The sequence below is a fragment of the Bactrocera neohumeralis genome, chromosome 4 (genome assembly GCF_024586455.1).
Source record: "Bactrocera neohumeralis isolate Rockhampton chromosome 4, APGP_CSIRO_Bneo_wtdbg2-racon-allhic-juicebox.fasta_v2, whole genome shotgun sequence".
Lineage (NCBI taxonomy): Eukaryota > Metazoa > Arthropoda > Insecta > Diptera > Tephritidae > Bactrocera > Bactrocera neohumeralis.
The window spans coordinates 5,847,667-5,865,134 of NC_065921.1; the positions used below are offsets into that span (position 1 = coordinate 5,847,667).

The following is a 17,468-nucleotide window of genomic DNA, read 5'->3' on the forward strand; positions in this document are numbered from 1 at the left end:
GTTACAGCGAGTCGGAGCATAGCGCCAGAGCTCATTTCGAGACGGAACGTAGAGTTGTGTGGTAACAATTTAATATTGACGGGAAAATTAGTGTTTCTCGCCTTCACAAAGAGAGCATAGTTTGAAAGAAATTTCAAATGTTCAAACAAAGTAAATAAATTTGGCAACGGAGAATTATATATTGAAAACAAAGAAATTTATTTTAATTACAAATAATTAATAATAAAGTGAAAATAACTAAAAATTAAAGTCACGCTGACTAAATAAGTGAAGGAGAAGCAGCTACAGGCCAGACAAATGAAGCTGTTCATATGCAGAAGAGTGCACTTTGCGTGTATATACATATATTTGTGTGTGTAAGTGGAATATTAATGTCGGTAGCGCTGCCAACGTCGCCGCAGTCAAAAAACGCTTCGGTTGTCGCAAAGTCGCATTAGCAACGCTGCTATCGCGCTGGAAGAGAACAAATACATGTGCTCGCATATACAGAAATAAGTGTGTAGTGCCTCTCCATAACGCCAGGGTGCTTGTGCGTTGATAATAATTTTTTCGGAGTATCTCAAATACGGTTGTCACGTTTTTCGACGGCAGACTGCCAGCTACCTCTGACGTTTCATTTTACTGAACTACGCGTTCGTTATGTGTGTGTGTACAAACACAACACCAACAACATAGAATTTATGTACGTGTGAGTGAATGTTGTAACGTGCGGGTACAAAAAAGCAAAGTAAGCGATAAAAGTGTACTTAAAGCAAAGTAGTGGAAAATAAATTGAGGAAGCAGAAAAAAGTGCATTAGTGCCGATGTTATTCAGTGTATGAATAAAGAAATAAGCAAAAGTGAATAAAACTAATGCAAGCACACAAAAAATAATAAAATTCAAGGCAGATTAAAATAAAATCTGTAAAAAGTGTTGAAAAAAAATTAATTGTAATTAATTATTTACTAAATGTGCATAAATCATGATTTTGATTGGTTAAGTGAATAAGTTAAAGTTGGAGCTATGTATGTGTATATAAATATATTTATTTAAAACTACAATTGGGATTACAAATGGATATTGCCTTCTCCAATTTGGATAAATAACATACAAACATATATGGATAACCCTATACGCAATCAGCAGCCTGATAACAAATTATCTAAACTTGTCTGTATTCTTTACGAGCAGATTGGCGCTGTACTAGCTGCATTGGTACTCCGTTACAATTAGCAGCGCACACGTTCATCGTGTTCATTAAAGGTAAAAATATGTTTTTTTTTTTTAGTTTTGAAATATGAAACTTGTGCATGATCAGCTACAAAACCCACCACCACCTTTGCCAGCTCCTTTTACGTCTAAATGCATGTACCCTTAATATGCCTTCCAACTTGCCATTAACTAACAATTTTCTGATTCCTTTTTGCTTTTGAAATTTATTTATCAACATCTTCATATTTCAGTTTTCGGTTCATTCAATGCAATCATGCAAACTATATGTGGATACTAATACATATTAACAAACATATAAGCCTACTTGCATTTACCATTCTACTAGGCTTATATACATTTACAGCTGTATATGAATTTCATAGATAAATAAACGTACATATCTATGTGTGTTACATACATACACATAAATATGTATGTATATGTATCTACAGATATGTTTGTCCAACTTCAATCTCTTTAATGTGTAGTTTTATCATGGCATTCAGCCTTTGCACTTCGTTCGTTTTGCTTTACTTCATTTCATTTCGCCTCTGTAACGGCTTTCCGAGTACTACTTTCCTACCCTCAGTCCGTCCGACTGTTCCACAGCCATGCGGCATATCACATGCAATAACAACCAGAAACGACTGCCACTTCGAGACCACGACAACATTAGTAAAACGAACGTACAGAAGTAACAGCACAGCAAATAACAGCTATGCTGTAGTGACAACGAAAGCACCGACGCAGGCAGATTTGACACAAAAACCAACAACAGCAGCTCTGTATCGAAGTCATAGGCAGCGAGCAGCTTGCGTTTTTCCCTTCGCCTACTGCATACATATGTATACCATAAATCGGTATATCGTTGTATAGCTGTGTATTTACGTATAGACATAGATGTGTGTATACGTAGATATAATGCACGCAGCTGAAGAGCATTAACAGAGCCGGCGCTCGAACACATTTAGTTGCACAGTGCATATAAAACGCATAAAATTACTCAAAAAAACAGATGAATAATGAAAAATAATAATTAATTTACTGAAAAAACAAAATTAATTACCATTAAAATTAGTTTTTTTTTAATTTTGTAATCTCGAAAATGTTAATTTAAAATATTTTTCAGATTTCTATTTCCAAATACCGATTTGAAAATTAAAAACAAAGTAAAAGCAAAATAAAAATTACTGAAAAATGTTAATTAAAACTTAAATACCAAATTGATTGTATAAAGAATTAAGTCTTTGAATTTTAAATAATTTCGCGCTTGCCTACATCGTGTTGAATGGAAAAGTTCATTTTTAATTAAATATTCATAGACTTTAGCACTTGTTTACATTTACATATATGTACATACATACATACGTGTATGTACATACATACATATGTACATATGTATGTGTTAATTCCAGATTTCGATATCAAAAATATTTTTTTATTTCTTACATTAAATTTTAATAAAATTTTATTTTATCAAATTTTAATATGGATTTAAAAACAATATTTCCAATTTTAAGTTTAAAAACTAAATTTTTCAATTTTTTTTTATTTAATGTGCACATAATTGAAAATTAATTCTTTTATTTCTTCTTTTTCAATTTTTAATTTGAATTTAATAATACAATTTTCAAATCGAGATTAAAAATTAAATTTTCACATTTATTTTTTTTAACTTTTAAAAATTGTTCAAAATCAAAAAAAAAATTGTTTTTTTATTCGCAAATTTTATAAATCGTCCTATCATCGATATTCTCTAAATAGCTATCGTAGAGGCGAGTTATTCAAACTAACACACTGTGCAGCTCATACAAGTATGCTTCTCCTTGCTGGCTCCTTTGTTCGCTTATTCGCCTATGCCAGCCATACTTGGCTTCTGCATGCGGGCTTTCCGTTCGTACGCACATATACACATGCATATTATGTATGTAGGGGCATATCTATGTAAATATGCATAGATATTTATAATACATAAAGTCATACATACTTACATACAAATATTTTTTGTAAGTATGCTTGTATGTGTGTATCTTTGTTTACATGCAACGTTTGAACATTTGCTTTTGCATCTGTTTATGTGCGTTTGTTGTTGTTGAAACCTTTTCTGTCGACCGCTTTTGCAAATTCTCTTTTGTTCATCACATTCTGCACAGTGCCTTTGTGTCTGGTACGTTGTTGTTGATCATCTGTCGACGAGACCGGGAAGTTTGCTTGTTTGTCATACATTGGAACTGTGAGCTCACATTTCACATTTCCATCCAGTTTTACCTACATAGATCCTGTATGAAGATCGTCTTTTACGTACTGCGACACGAAATTCCTTGAAGAGTCCTTGTAGGTTGCGATAATGGCAGTTTACTTTTCAATGCTGCTCATTAACTGTCTCACGAAAGTCGATCTGCTGCCGCTCACATATTCACACATAGTTATTAATTACTTGAGTAAGTACATGTGTTCGTATATATACATATATGTAAATATCTATATGTGTATGTTTTGTTTGGGCACAAGTAATGTGCCAACGCGGAGCATCTCTACATCACATTTGGCTTTATGTGCATCCAGTGCATGAATTTATATAATATATTAACAAGTACTGCTAATGCTGCAAGTATAAAGTAATTGCGTATGTGCAACTCCATGCTTCCGCTGTTCAACCCCCTCTCCAGCATAATAGCGTGTTCATTTAGATAGGTTGTTGTTTTATGTAGGTATGTTGCTCATCGCTTTACACCTCACTGCCTCGTCAGATATTCATCCATTCACAGCAGACGGCCTTCTCTCTTCCAATGAACTCCAGCTGTAGCAACACAACATTTGCTTGAAACCCAAATAAATAGAGAATACTGACGCAGCAGCAGCAGTAGTAAATGCGATAGCAATGGCACAAACACACACAGCACTACACGCGCATATAAAGTTAGTAAATACGAGGCACTGCCGGCGGCTAACTTTAACTCTTCGCACTCCCCTCCAACGAAGCGGCATAATCACAATGTTCCATTTCGTTACGTGGCTTCACTGTAGTTTCAGCACAACCCAACTGCCTGTTTCGCCTTTGACCGACCTTCTCGACGTCTCCAGTGTGCAGCTTACCGTAGCTTTTCCAATTTTTATATTATTTCAGGGCGGCAGTGGCAGTGACAGCGGCAACAGCAACGGCAGCGACAGCGTTCCGACGTCAACTGTGCATGTTTTCAAATTGCCTTATCGTTCGGTGTAGGGTTGCCACCGCTACTGTTGAGCTACTGATTACGTACTGGTTGGTATGCTGGTGCCGGCGCTTGTACTTGCAATACCTATGTACATGTAGGCACTATTTATGTACGTAACTGGTATTAAAAAACAGATTTTTGGTATTTTTTTCGTACAGGGTTTGTCGAGTCTGTCATTTCGTGTGCGCTCAAAGGGCAAACCCGTATTTTGGCGTGGGCCAACCGGCCAAGAGCCATTTCACTGAGCTTCGGGCTCAAACTTCTTTGTACATGTACTATCTACTTGTATATTTTGTCTGCCTTGCATGCTTTCACTTGAAAGTTGTTTTGCTAGCGTACGAATTTTTGTCCCTTCACTAATATTGCCTGTCACTCATTGACATTTTTTCTTTTTTCGTTTGGCCTCAAGCTGCTCGCAATAAACTTTTCACCTTTTTCCTTTCCTGTCAGTTTATATTTCGTTTCATTATATATGTATGTACTTGTATTTTATTTTATTTTTTGCCCAATTCTTACTGACTTCCTACATTTTTTTTCTATCTAAGTTAAAGGGCAGAACTTTTCTTCCGGACATGTGATGGGAGTTTTTTACTGCTTCTGCCCAAAATGTATCAGTTTACTTACAAAAGTATGCACACATTAGGGTGAGTTAAAAAAAAACTAATATCACATTTTTCGGTTAGAACGACCCTTTATACCGTGAAAAAATATCCCTTTGTGTGTTTTTGCTTTTCAAAGTTTTTAAATTTATAAATTTTTGAGTTGGAAAATAATAACCTTGCCCTCTCCGCTCTACAAAATTAGTCGATGTGAAAAATGTTATCCTAAAAAATACGAAAGTCAGAGTATTTTTTAAGGGCACAATAGACCCAAGGTCGCAATGCAATCTTTGTCTATTTATCTTATCATGGTAATTTTAATTAAAACAAAATCGAAATATTATTAAATTGAGCGGCTTTTAACTCTCACACACACCTTTTAAACATTTAGCTGAAAAACTAGCCTTGCGGGGATATTTTTTCCTCTGTATATATGTAGGTAGCTTCATTTTAACTGAAAAAGTCTTTATCAGTTGTTTCTTGGTTCACCCTAACACACAATTACATAAGTATTTATTTATATATTTATTTGTGTATACATACATACATATGTACATGTGTATGTACACATTCTTTAAATTACTTTTGGCTACATCTTTAACCAGCATACATACTAAAGTATGTTTATCGATCGAGATCTTTAAGAAGTTAACTGAAGGCCGTCATTGAACTTCGTTTTCAATTATCCTTGGTGCACGTTTCATCAATTCACTATCTACTTGTGCGTGTAATCGTTGTTTGCTTTGATTACTGTGCACACGAAAAATAAACACAGAATTTATTAAAGTTTTCTTGGCAAAATAATTTATTAATTTTTTTTAAATCAAATCCTCCTTTAAGAGCTTAGTATTAGGAGCACATTTCTCTTTCTATATCGTATGGATGTGTATAGAAGATGTACCCATGATAAACATTTGAACGCATTGCCACTAAACGAAATAAAGAAGAAATATAAAGTCAATGTTTCTAAACTTATTCATATGTAAACTTGTATGTACTTTAGGGTGAGGTAAAAGCTAACCTAAACCGAATCCTTGAGTTAAAATGAAGGGTGAACATTTTTTTTTCAACTTAATTTTAAAAGCTCTCGATGAGCATTTTAAGTTTCCCGAATATTTGGTAGTCGAAAAAATCCTTTCCATGGTTTCTCAATAGATGTCGTTGCAGTCGTATATCTCTAGTGCTACCAATCACATTGTGTGTCATACCATATAGTGTTGGAAAGGTGAGATTTTTAGCTTCATTTAACAAAAAAAAAAAAAATAAATTCGGGGAAGTTAAAAAAGTTGCAGCTTTCAAAAATGAGTGAAAATAATGAAGAAATTCGCTATATTTTGAAACTTTTGTATAAAAAAGGGACGAATGCCACGCATGCCACCAATAAAATTTGCGAAGTTTATGGAGACGATGCTGTATCAGTATGTATAGCACATGAATGGTTCGCTCGTTTCCGTTCTGGTAATTTCGATTTACACTCTAACGGAAAAATGGCAAAAAGTGGTCGACCCAAATGGTACATATGTATATATTTGTTTATTTATTTATTAGTATAAAAAAGTTGAAGTTTGATTAGAAATACCAAAAGACTTTTTCGACTACTCAATATTTTTATTCAAAATACCAACCATAACTTTTGAAGCGTTTGAAATAAAATTTTTAACATTTAGAATTCTTCTAGAGCACAATTTCGTATTTTTTAAAGTTTTTAAAAGCTTTGGAAGGTGAAAAAAATTAAAATTAAATTAAAAGAAAAATATTCATATTTAACAAAAAACCTGAATTCAATAAAAAATACATCGTTTATACCCGTGAAAGGAGAATCGACACACACCACCTCTTCGTCGATTTCAAAGCTGCTTTCGACAGCACGAAAAGGAACTGCCTCTATGCCGCGATGTCTGAATTTGGTATCCCCGCAAAACTAATACGGCTGTGTAAACTGACGCTGAGCAACACGAAAAGCTCCGTCAGAATCAGGAAGGACCTCTCCGAGCCGTTCGATACCAAACGAGGTTTTAGACAAGGCGATTCCCTATCGTGTGACTTTTTCAACCTGCTTCTGGAGAAAATAGTTCGAGCTGCAGAACTTAGTAGAGAAGGTACCATCTTTTATAAGAGTGTACAGCTGCTGCCGTATGCTGATGATATTGATATCATCGGCCTTAACACCCGCGCCGTTAGTTCTGCTTTCTCCAGACTAGACAAGGAAGCAAAACAAATGGGTCTGGCAGTGAACGAGGGCAAGACGAAATATCTCCTGTCATCAAACAAACAGTCGTCGCATTCGCGACTTGGCTCTCACGTCACTGTTGACAGTCATAACTTTGAAGTTGTAGATAATTTCGTCTATTTAGGAACCAGTATTAACACCACCAACAATGTCAGCCTGGAAATCCAACGCAGGATTGCTCTTGCCAACAGGTGCTACTTCGGACTGAGTAGGCAATTGAAAAGTAAAGTCCTCTCTCGACGAGCAAAAGCCAAACTCTATAAGTCGCTCATAATTCCCGTCCTGCTATATGGTGCAGAGGCTTGGACGATGTCAACAACTGATGAGCCGACGTTGTGAGTTTTCGAGAGAAAAGTTCTGCGAAAGATTTATGGTCCTTTGCGCGTTGGCCACGGCGAATATCGCATTCGATGGAACGATGAGCTGTACGAGATATACGACGAAATTGACATAGTTCAGCGAATTAAAAGACAGCGGCTACGCTGGCTAGGTCATGTTGTCCGAATGGACGAAAACTCTCCAGCTCTGAAAGTATTCGACGCAGTACCCGCCGGGGGAGGCAGAGGAAGAGGAAGACCTCCACTCCGTTGGAAGGACCAAGTGGAGAAGGACCTGGCTTCGCTTGGAATATCCAACTGGCGCCACGTAGCGAAAAGGAGAAACGACTGGCGCGCTGTTGTTAACTCGGCTATAATCGCGTAAGCGGTGTCTACGCCAATTAAGAAGAAGAAGTAAAAATACATTGTTTATAACCTAAATTGGTACATAAAAATTGTAACTCTATTTTTCATGTTCCTCACAATATTCCGGCTCCATACTTAACAAGTCCGGTGATAACTACAGTACCTTGAAAAATTCTAACAATATTTAGTTTTTGGCTCACCCTAATATATATTTATTATGAAACGAAAGTTATTGCTCAAAAAGTTAGTACCAATTTATGTTTTCGAGCTAACTTGTGGCTCTTTTTTACCGCTGATACTCATAAACCCAGATGTCGCCACCAGTACCAACCAGATACATAAGCGGTTGTTCTTGTTGTTGTAGCTGCAGAAAATCTGCCAAGTTCACAGTCCTTGGCCGGATAATAATCCGAGTCCGTTCCGGTTACGTAGACCCGACTGTCATGAGAACGGATACGGTCTTTATCTACGTTGTCAAGCATCTCTATTCGATCTCTTTAGTTTTTTGGTACTACTAAAGTCTAGCATTGGCACGTTGAGTCGCTCCATAAGAGATGCTGAGTTTCTCTCCTATCTCTGTATTTAACAAAGGTGGATGGCTGAATCGCTGGAGATAAATTTTCGATGACTTCACGACCTTCGCTCAATGCTTTGTGCTACTCATATAGTTGTGTTCGCACTAAAGTAGACTCCCCAACACACTTCTGCAAAATTCCGTAGCCGTGATTCCGTTGGGAACACAAAGTTTCAAGCAAACTCGTGCAATTTTTTTTTTGCATGATAAAACTCTTCAGACAAATTCTTTTAATCATGAACATATAGCTGCGCTGAACACACACTAATTGACCTGATCAACCTTCACGCGAACACAGGAAGAGGTTGTGTCAATCCATGAAGGGTTTTTTTTTATCGATTCAATACGTCGGAAGTTCAAATGGACCAGTCCGAGTCAATTTTGATCAGATGGTACCTGTGTAAGTGTGGTGCCAAAAAGTAATCCTCCTTGGTGTTTAGGTTTACACAACAATTATAACCAATTCGTTCAGTCGGAATATGTTTGAATCGAATACATTTCATTTCAAAAATTTTTACTTTTCAAAGGACTAATATTTTATTAAATTTGTCACAAGAACACTTTTAAATTCTCATTTATAACGCTTTAAATCTGCTCCTGCACTTTGCTACCATTGCTTTATAATGTCCTCCTTATACAAATAACTGAAAAGGGCAGCACATATGGCATGTGGTCAAACATTACATACAGTCATTCGAATACACACATCCAAACAAACAAAGGTATAGAGATGCGCACCAAAGCATGATTACATATGTCCATTATATATACATTTGTACATTTTTTAGCCAGTCCATTCAACAAAACATTTCATTTCACTTTAATTATATTCTCCTAATCCGGCTTCCCCGTGGAGCACATAAATTCCAATTTTTCATTCGCTTTTTCTAACAACAACTTTTCGTTTTTCTCTTTCCAGATTTTTTTGTGAGTTCCTTTGTGGGTGACAGAAAGCAACAATGTCACCAGTGCCAGGAGCCACATCAGTGGTGGGCACTGGTCTCGCACCGCCACCTGCATCGCCAGCATCCACATTTGTTACGACAACAACTACAACCAGCGCGACCGTCACTTCGACCTCGCCTAGCCGCGTTCCAATGGTGTCCTCGCAACAACAACAACACAGTACACCTTCACGGACGGCGCAATGCCACACTGCCACTGGTGGCAGCACAGACAACAAGAGCAAGCATCACTTTAATAACAACAACAATATAAAGAACAATAACTGTAATAACAACGTAGTTGAGCAAAATTCAAGCAAAAGCAAAAACAACAAGTTAAGCGTACAGCACAATGGTGGCTTGAATTCGGCGAGTATGGAAAGTGTGCGCCAAATGAAGCAGCATCAACAGCAGCAACACAAACAACAACAGCAGCAGCAGCAGCAGCAAACGAACAAACATACCAATAGTGACACCAAGGCTAAAAGCAATGACATGCAAAAACACACAAATACAAATACGAATACAACGACAAAATTGTCCTTCACCCATGCCACCAGCACAACGAATGCTACCGTTAATGGCGCAACTGCCAAAAGCGTGAACAACGCGCAATTCTCCTCGCCTGTTGGTAATGTTGTTGGCACGTCGACACCGTCATCATCAGCGTCGCCGTCCGCGTTGTCGCCTGCGCAAACTAATTGCAGCACTAAATCACCGACGACGACGACGACGACGAAGGCGACTACAATGCCACAACCGACATCCTCCGCCACCGCCACCGCAGCCTCATCCACATCGTCAACTGCGAAACCGTTGGCCTTGTCGGCCGTCACAAGTAATGCTGCCACTTCAACACCAGAAGCAGCTCCAGCAGTATCATCATCCGAAGTGGCAGCTGCAACAGGCACAATAAATGCGAAGACAATAATAAAATCGGCTATTAATCAAAATGGTGTGGAAATAAAGGAGGAAAGCGATCCGCAACAAGTGATCGTCAAGGTGGAGGAAACAACCGCAAACACAAAAGCAACAACTGCGAAAATCACTACAACTACTGTTAATCAAGTAGCAACGCCTCCTACGTTGGTGACAAATCAAAAGGACACTACGGCTGCGACTGCGATTGCGGCGCCGGCGGAAGCCAACAAGAAGAAAGCTGATCCACTCGTTACCACCGACGATGCGTCTGCGGATAATCTGATTGTGGATAAGCCGCGCAAAGTACTGCTGAGCGTCATGAATCCGCATATAATTTGTCACTTGTGCACCGGTTACCTCATCGATGCCACAACCATTGTCGAGTGTTTGCATTCGTGTAAGTATCCAACACAAATTAATGAAGATTTATGCCGAGCACATGATTATGCTACATATTGTTAAGGGTCATCATAGAAAAGTAAATTAGGGGGCGGCTTCCCGAGCTCGCGAGCAATTAGCTTAATTTAGCCGTTTTGTCTTTTTATACGCAAATTCTTCCCTCAGTTTTTGAGATATGGATTTGAAAATTTACACCCGTTCTATTCTCTCCAAAAAGACACTCATTTGTCCGTTCTATTCTCTCCAAAAAGACACTCATTTGTCGGAAATACCATTATCGGACCACTATAGCATATATGTAGCTGTCATGCAAATTAACCGATTAAAATCAAGTCCTTTTATGAAAAACTTTTTTTATTTGACAAGATAACGTCAAGAAATTCGACATAAGTGATTTTTGAGGCAAGGCTACAATCTCCGTAAAAATTTTTCAGATTGGACCACTGTAGCATATACATACATAGCTGTCATACAAGCTAACCGATAAAAATCCAAACCTTATCTGAAAAACTTTTTTATTTGACAAGATATCTTCACGAAATTTGACATTGGTTATTGTCCAAGGCCATGATATAATCTCCGCACAAATTGATCAGACCTGGCATACAGACTGGCCGATCAAAATCGAGATAAAGATGTTCTTATACCCTTTTATTCTATAAGAAGTGGATATGTGAAGGGTATTACAGCTTCGGTGCTTCTGAAGGTTATTGATAAACTTCTAAATTATATAAATACAGAATAAACACAAAATATGTATGGAGAAAAAACGTATATTTGTAATTTTTTCTTGGGTTATACCCCTACGCTTATATACTTACATACACACAATATATAAATGTGGTTTATATATTATTAATTAATGTATTTTTTTCTTTTTTACAGTCTGCCACAGTTGCCTAATCAAACATTTGCGGACTGAACAGTACTGCCCACGCTGTGAAATGATGATAAACACGGCGAAGCCAAATATAAAGTGAGTACAAAACATATTATATTTTTACTTTGTGTATATTTTTAATGGAAATGTAAATATGTACGTGAAATGTAAAAGAGCTTCGTATACATACACTTATCTGTATACCCAGGAACTTGGGGCCTCGGTTTTCTCTCTAAGACCCTATGTATGCCCATCTAATAAGTTTGACTGTTCTCCTGTGATACTCGGGATTTCTTAAATAATTTCGAATTACGAAGCATACAGTTAGAACCTTATTGAATATTAATGAAACTGGTTTCCTTCTGACTTAGCTTGGTGTGAATCGAAGATGATGAATGCAGGTTGCAAAGATATAGGGTTTGTCCTGTAGCGTGCGCGCACAGACTGGATTCGATAGAGCGCATTCCAAACTAGCGAACGAGCAGAGGTACGCGATTAAATTCTGTATGAAACTCGGTAAATCTGCTACAGAGGCGTTTGTTATGATCAAGGAAGCTTACCCAGATGTTGCTTAATCAAGAAGTAGTGTGTTTCGGTGGCACTAGGCTGGCTGGGAGACCTGCGACTTCGACAACTCCTTCAATGTGACTCGTGTGCGCAAAGTTTTGAACTCAGACCGTCGACTAAGCATTCGTTCAATTGCCTAGATGTTAAATTTATCAAAATCTGTTGTTCATAACATTGTGACGGAGAACTTGAATATGTGCAAAGTGTGCGCGAGAAGGTCCCAAAAGTGCTCACTGACGACCAGAAATTGCGGCGAGTGGAAGTGTGCCAAAAAAATTTGAACATGTGTGAAAGTGACCCCCAATTTTTGGCCCTACAGCCAGCCCAGATGTGACCTGCCGGACTCTTTGTTTCCTTGCGTGAAAAGGCCGATGAAACGCAAGCATTTTGAGACGACAGAGGAGATCCAAGCAGCATGCGCCTCCGTTCTCAAGACTATTTCGGAGAATGCTTTAATGCTAACTGCATCTACGCAGAAGTAGTCTATTTTGAAAGTTTTTAAAGAATTGTAACGATTGGTTCATTGAATTTTTTTAAATCGACTCAGTTCTATTACTTTTCGGACAAACTCTGTATGATTGTCGTCTATTTAGTTTTTTATACCCTGAACAGGGTACATTAAGTTTGTCACGATGTTTGTAACACCCAGAAAGAAGCGTCGGAGACCCTATAAAGTGTATATATAAATGATCAGTATGTTGAGCTGAGTCGATTGAACCATGTCCGTCTGTCTGTCTGTCCGTCTGTCCGTCCGTCCGTCTGTATATATAGGAACTAGTCCCTCAGTTTTTAAGATATCGCATCGAAATTTTGCAAACGTCATTTTCTCTTCAAGAAGCTGCTTATTTGTCGGAACGGCCGATATCGGATCACTATAACATATAGCTGCCATATAAACTGAACGATCGGAATCAAGTTCTTGTATGGAAAACTTTCACATTTGACAATGTATCTTCACCAAATTTGGTAAAAATTATTATCTAAGGCAACAATGTATTCACCGAAGAAACTGTTCAGATCGGTAAACTATAGCAAATAGCTACCATACAAACTGAACGATCGGAATCAAGTTCTTGTATGGAAAACTTTCACATTTGACAATGTACTATCTTCACCAAATTTGGTATAGATTATTTTCTAAGGCAACAATGTAATCTCCGAAAAAATTGTTCAGATCGGATTACTATAGCATATAGCTTCCACACAAACTGAACACATAGTTACTAAAAGAAATGCACCTGTGAAGGGTATATTAGCTTCGGTGCAGCCCAAGTTAACGTTTTTTCTTGTTTTTAACTAAAAGTAGTTAGGTTAGCAGAGGAGACCTCAAAAATCTTTTTCATGAACCGACATGTGACAAATTCTTTATTATATAGAACCTAGTCTACTGTGCTTCAATCGGTCCAATGCTTTTTAACAATAAAGTTCACGTTTTTGTATGAGACAGCGAGGCAAAAAGTCTCAGATCTGTACGTGGAGTTAACTGCAAGGAGTACACCCTAATCATTTATAGGAAATCCTTCCCAAACACATACATACATACAGATGTGCAGATGTACAGATGTTCCCATACATCAAAAGGAATACAATCCACGGCTATTCTTATTAATCTTGCCAATTACTTCATTTCAAAGTATTTTTCTCGTTACTTTTTCCTTCGTGATCAGCGTCTTCGCTGTCCGGTAGTAGATAAAACGCACACCTCATTCATCTTCGCAGAAATTATTTTATATGGAATCTACTTGCGCAAAGTCACCCTCCTTTGAGCGCAGAAATCACTTCAACGCATTGCATTACATCCCTTCGACGACGGCAGTTGCGGGACAAGCTCGTGCATTGTCGATATGATCTGATTAACGGGGCATCTAGGGCCATGTAATGTGGCATGTGTGATTGTGGCCGATAGCCGTATGCATGCATGTGTGTCCGTATGTGTTAAAGCACGGCTTCCGAGTGCCATAAAAAGGGGCGAATCTGCAGTCAGAATTCGCTGCCAAAGGTAAAAAATACATTTTGGTATAAGAATGTCTGTATGCACAATATGTACATACAACGAAATAGCAGTGACAAAAAATGGCATATGCAATCTGCGCAAAGGCAACGGTTCGCTGGAGGGGGAAAATGAAACTCGCTCTCCGGAAACATAATCAAAATGCCAATTAAGTGAATTTAAGTCTTACCTTGTGTTATTTTTTCTGCTTTCTTACGTGCACATGCCCTTACTATTTTGAAGCATCTCGACATTGAGTCTTTGTTGTCAGCTCTAACCCGCTTTTGGCACATCTCGCGTTATTTGGGCGCTGCATTGGTACCGCATGCAGCGCCGTAAACACTTACAATGGCATACACTGGCGGGCGGGGTTTCGCTTCGATTTGCCGACGGCATGCATTTCCACACATGTAAATGGGTGTGTGTGTGTTTGTAGTATGTGGTTGGGGCTGACACATTGTGGCTTTTGCGTTGCGAGCACAGCTGTGAGCGTTTTACATAAACCAGTGAAGTGAGCTGCATGCTTAGTAATGTGCCGATTCCAGATCGTGCCGTTCGATGCCAAACATCCCATTCTCTGGCGCGCATTTTGAGGAATCCCATTTCGTTCTCAGGCAAACAACAAACCGAAATGCGAAGCAAAAAAGCAGCATAAATGTGTAGCAAAACAAAGAAAAGTAGGCATTCAAATGCACGATAAACGAGAGGAATGGTATGATAAAGTGACGAAGGAGCACACAAAACGTACGAGTCGAAAAAGGTACACAAATGTGAACAAAAAAAAATCGTATGAGAAAAAATGCTGAAGTGTTCGTATGTTTGGGACAAAATTGTGCTCTCGCGTTTTTTAATACGCTCAGCGTCGCTGCTTTGGTTATCGCTCGCTCATTTGGGTTCGGGTGTTGCGGGTCGGAGTGCAGGCATTGTTTATTGTTTTATTTACATTTCTTGATTTTATTTCATTGAATTTCAATTTTTTTCTCTTTACCACTGCTTTCGTTATCATTGTGACGTCGTAGTTGTTATTGTTGCTGTTGCTGTGCTGCTATACTGAATGTGCGCGGAATCCGAAATGCAGTGTTGTGTTCTGTCGTCATTGTTGCCGAGATTCCCGCAGCGACGGTGGGCAACAGGCACAAACAGCAGCAGCACCGCTCTCCCATAGTCGTCATGCTCCTTTGCACATTTTCAAACTGATAAAGTCACCCGCCACGTCGCTCCTGCCATCAGCATCAACATTTCCATCAGCTACGACACCATTAGTGTTATGTGCTGTTGTTGTTGTTGTCGTTGAATTTGCCTCACCATTGATGATGTTGTCGTCAGCAAAAGTCTTTGGTATCTTTTAGTGTCTATTTGTACATACTATGTACATATACATACAATGTGTATGTATGTAGTGTAAATATGTATGTGCATTTGTGTGCACAGCATTTATTTGTTTGCGCTTTGCATTAGCCAAATGCTTCGGTACTCAAATGAAACATTGCTGAAATATTTGTGATTAGGAAGGGCGAAACACAGTCATACACGCATACAAATGTACTCATTTGTATACATATCCACATATGTAGATATGTATGTATGTATGTTGGCGCATGCATGTAGCAGCATTGCCGTTGGTTTGGTAGGTTCGTTCGCCTTGTGGAAGATGAAAACTTTTTCACACCACATTACATTTGAATACACATGTGCATATGTATGTATGCATTTATGTTCGCCCATATGTGTATTATCACCCTGGTCACAAAGCACCTTAAACCCAACCGTTGCAGGCAGTGCGCTTTGAAAGGGGCCAAATCGAAGCTATTAAATGCGATTTTTTCCAACTTGATGGGTGGTTAGGATATCCAGGGCATTGACTTTCGAGAATTATACGACCTTTAAGCAGATTACGACTTTAGTACACATATGTATCTGTTTGAGACAAATTAATCAATTTATATGCAATAATAAAAGAGTTTAATCCGTTGGTATTACGTAAACATGATGAAAAAGGGGTAAAAACGTGAAACTCGGGTGCACCGCAGCTAGAATACGGCTCACAAATAGAAAAAGTGTCCATACAAAAATTTTATTGTGAACGCTAAGCATATTGTAGTATCACTGGACCGATCTGAACATTTTTTTCGGAGGTTATAGTTTTCCTTGGACAATAACCCATGCTAAATTTCCTGAATATATTTTGTCAAAGAAAAAAATTTTCCTTACAAGGACTAAATTTTGAGCTATCAGTTTAAGGGGTTACATGGGTTTCCTCGGGTAAAAAACAGCATTTTTTCAACAATTGCTTCTCATATAAAAGATGAAATATTTTATTAGAATTTTTTATTGTTACGAAAATACGAGTAGTACACTACTAACAAAGAAATTCTGAAATTTTTGGAAAAAAATGTTTTAAACTGGGCCATTGCGACGCAACCCGAAAATTAGATTTTTGACATTTTTACAAAAAAATTAAAATTTCAGTTAAAAATTAAAATTTTTTTCAAATTGTCCAAGTCTTTAAGAATTGTATCTCAAAGACCTGTGTAAAATTCCATAAAGATCGGTTGAGCAGTTCTCGAGAAATCTTGCCAACCGACTTCAAAAACACAGTTTCGAGAAGAGGCGTTTAAAGACGGCGCACATAGCCTAGCTAGCATCGAGCGCGCAAGTTCTCTAGTCTGTAACTTCAAAACTAAACCTCGGATCAACTTGATTTAGTTCAATATTCTAGAAGTGTTGTAGAACTTAATAAGACAATAAAGAAATTCGATTTTTGAAAATAGTAAACCCTTGTAACCCCATAAATGGCAGGTATGTGTTGTATTGACTCAATATCGGTGATTCCGACAAATGAGCACCTTTTTTGGGATAAAATAACATTTGCAAAATTTCACATCGATTTTTCAAAAACTGAGAGCCACGTTGATTTATACATACATGTATGTATATATATGTATTTATATGCATATATTTTTAAATTATATTTATACGTACCTATGTATTTATATTTCAAAGTTATTCACCACATTATCCCTTTTTATTTTCAGGCCCGACACGACGTTGCAAGCCATCGTCTACAAACTTGTACCCGGGCTTTATGAACGAGAATTGATGCGAAAACGCGCCTTTTACAAGGATCGGCCGGCCGAAGCCGCTATCGCTACACCGGAGCAACGTGGCGAAGACACCGAACACCTCATCTTCAGTCCCTCGGACTGCATGTCCTTATCGTTGGAGTTCGCAGACACAGAGTAAGTAACCATTTAATTAAAATTATTGTAAAACA

The 17,468-nt window shown here is 38.0% G+C and overlaps 1 protein-coding gene across 1 annotated transcript in view; it reads left to right on the top strand.

The window, feature by feature from the left end:
* LOC126755085 (polycomb group protein Psc) overlaps positions 1-17,468 on the top strand; it is a 22,468-nt gene continuing 5,000 nt past the window's right edge. The window contains exons 1-4 of the mRNA XM_050467403.1: positions 1-1,243; positions 9,413-10,755; positions 11,643-11,733; positions 17,230-17,433. Coding sequence (XP_050323360.1) covers positions 9,453-10,755; positions 11,643-11,733; positions 17,230-17,433 — 1,598 coding nt within the window. The 5' untranslated portion in view covers positions 1-1,243; positions 9,413-9,452. The remainder of the gene's footprint in view (positions 1,244-9,412; positions 10,756-11,642; positions 11,734-17,229; positions 17,434-17,468) is intronic.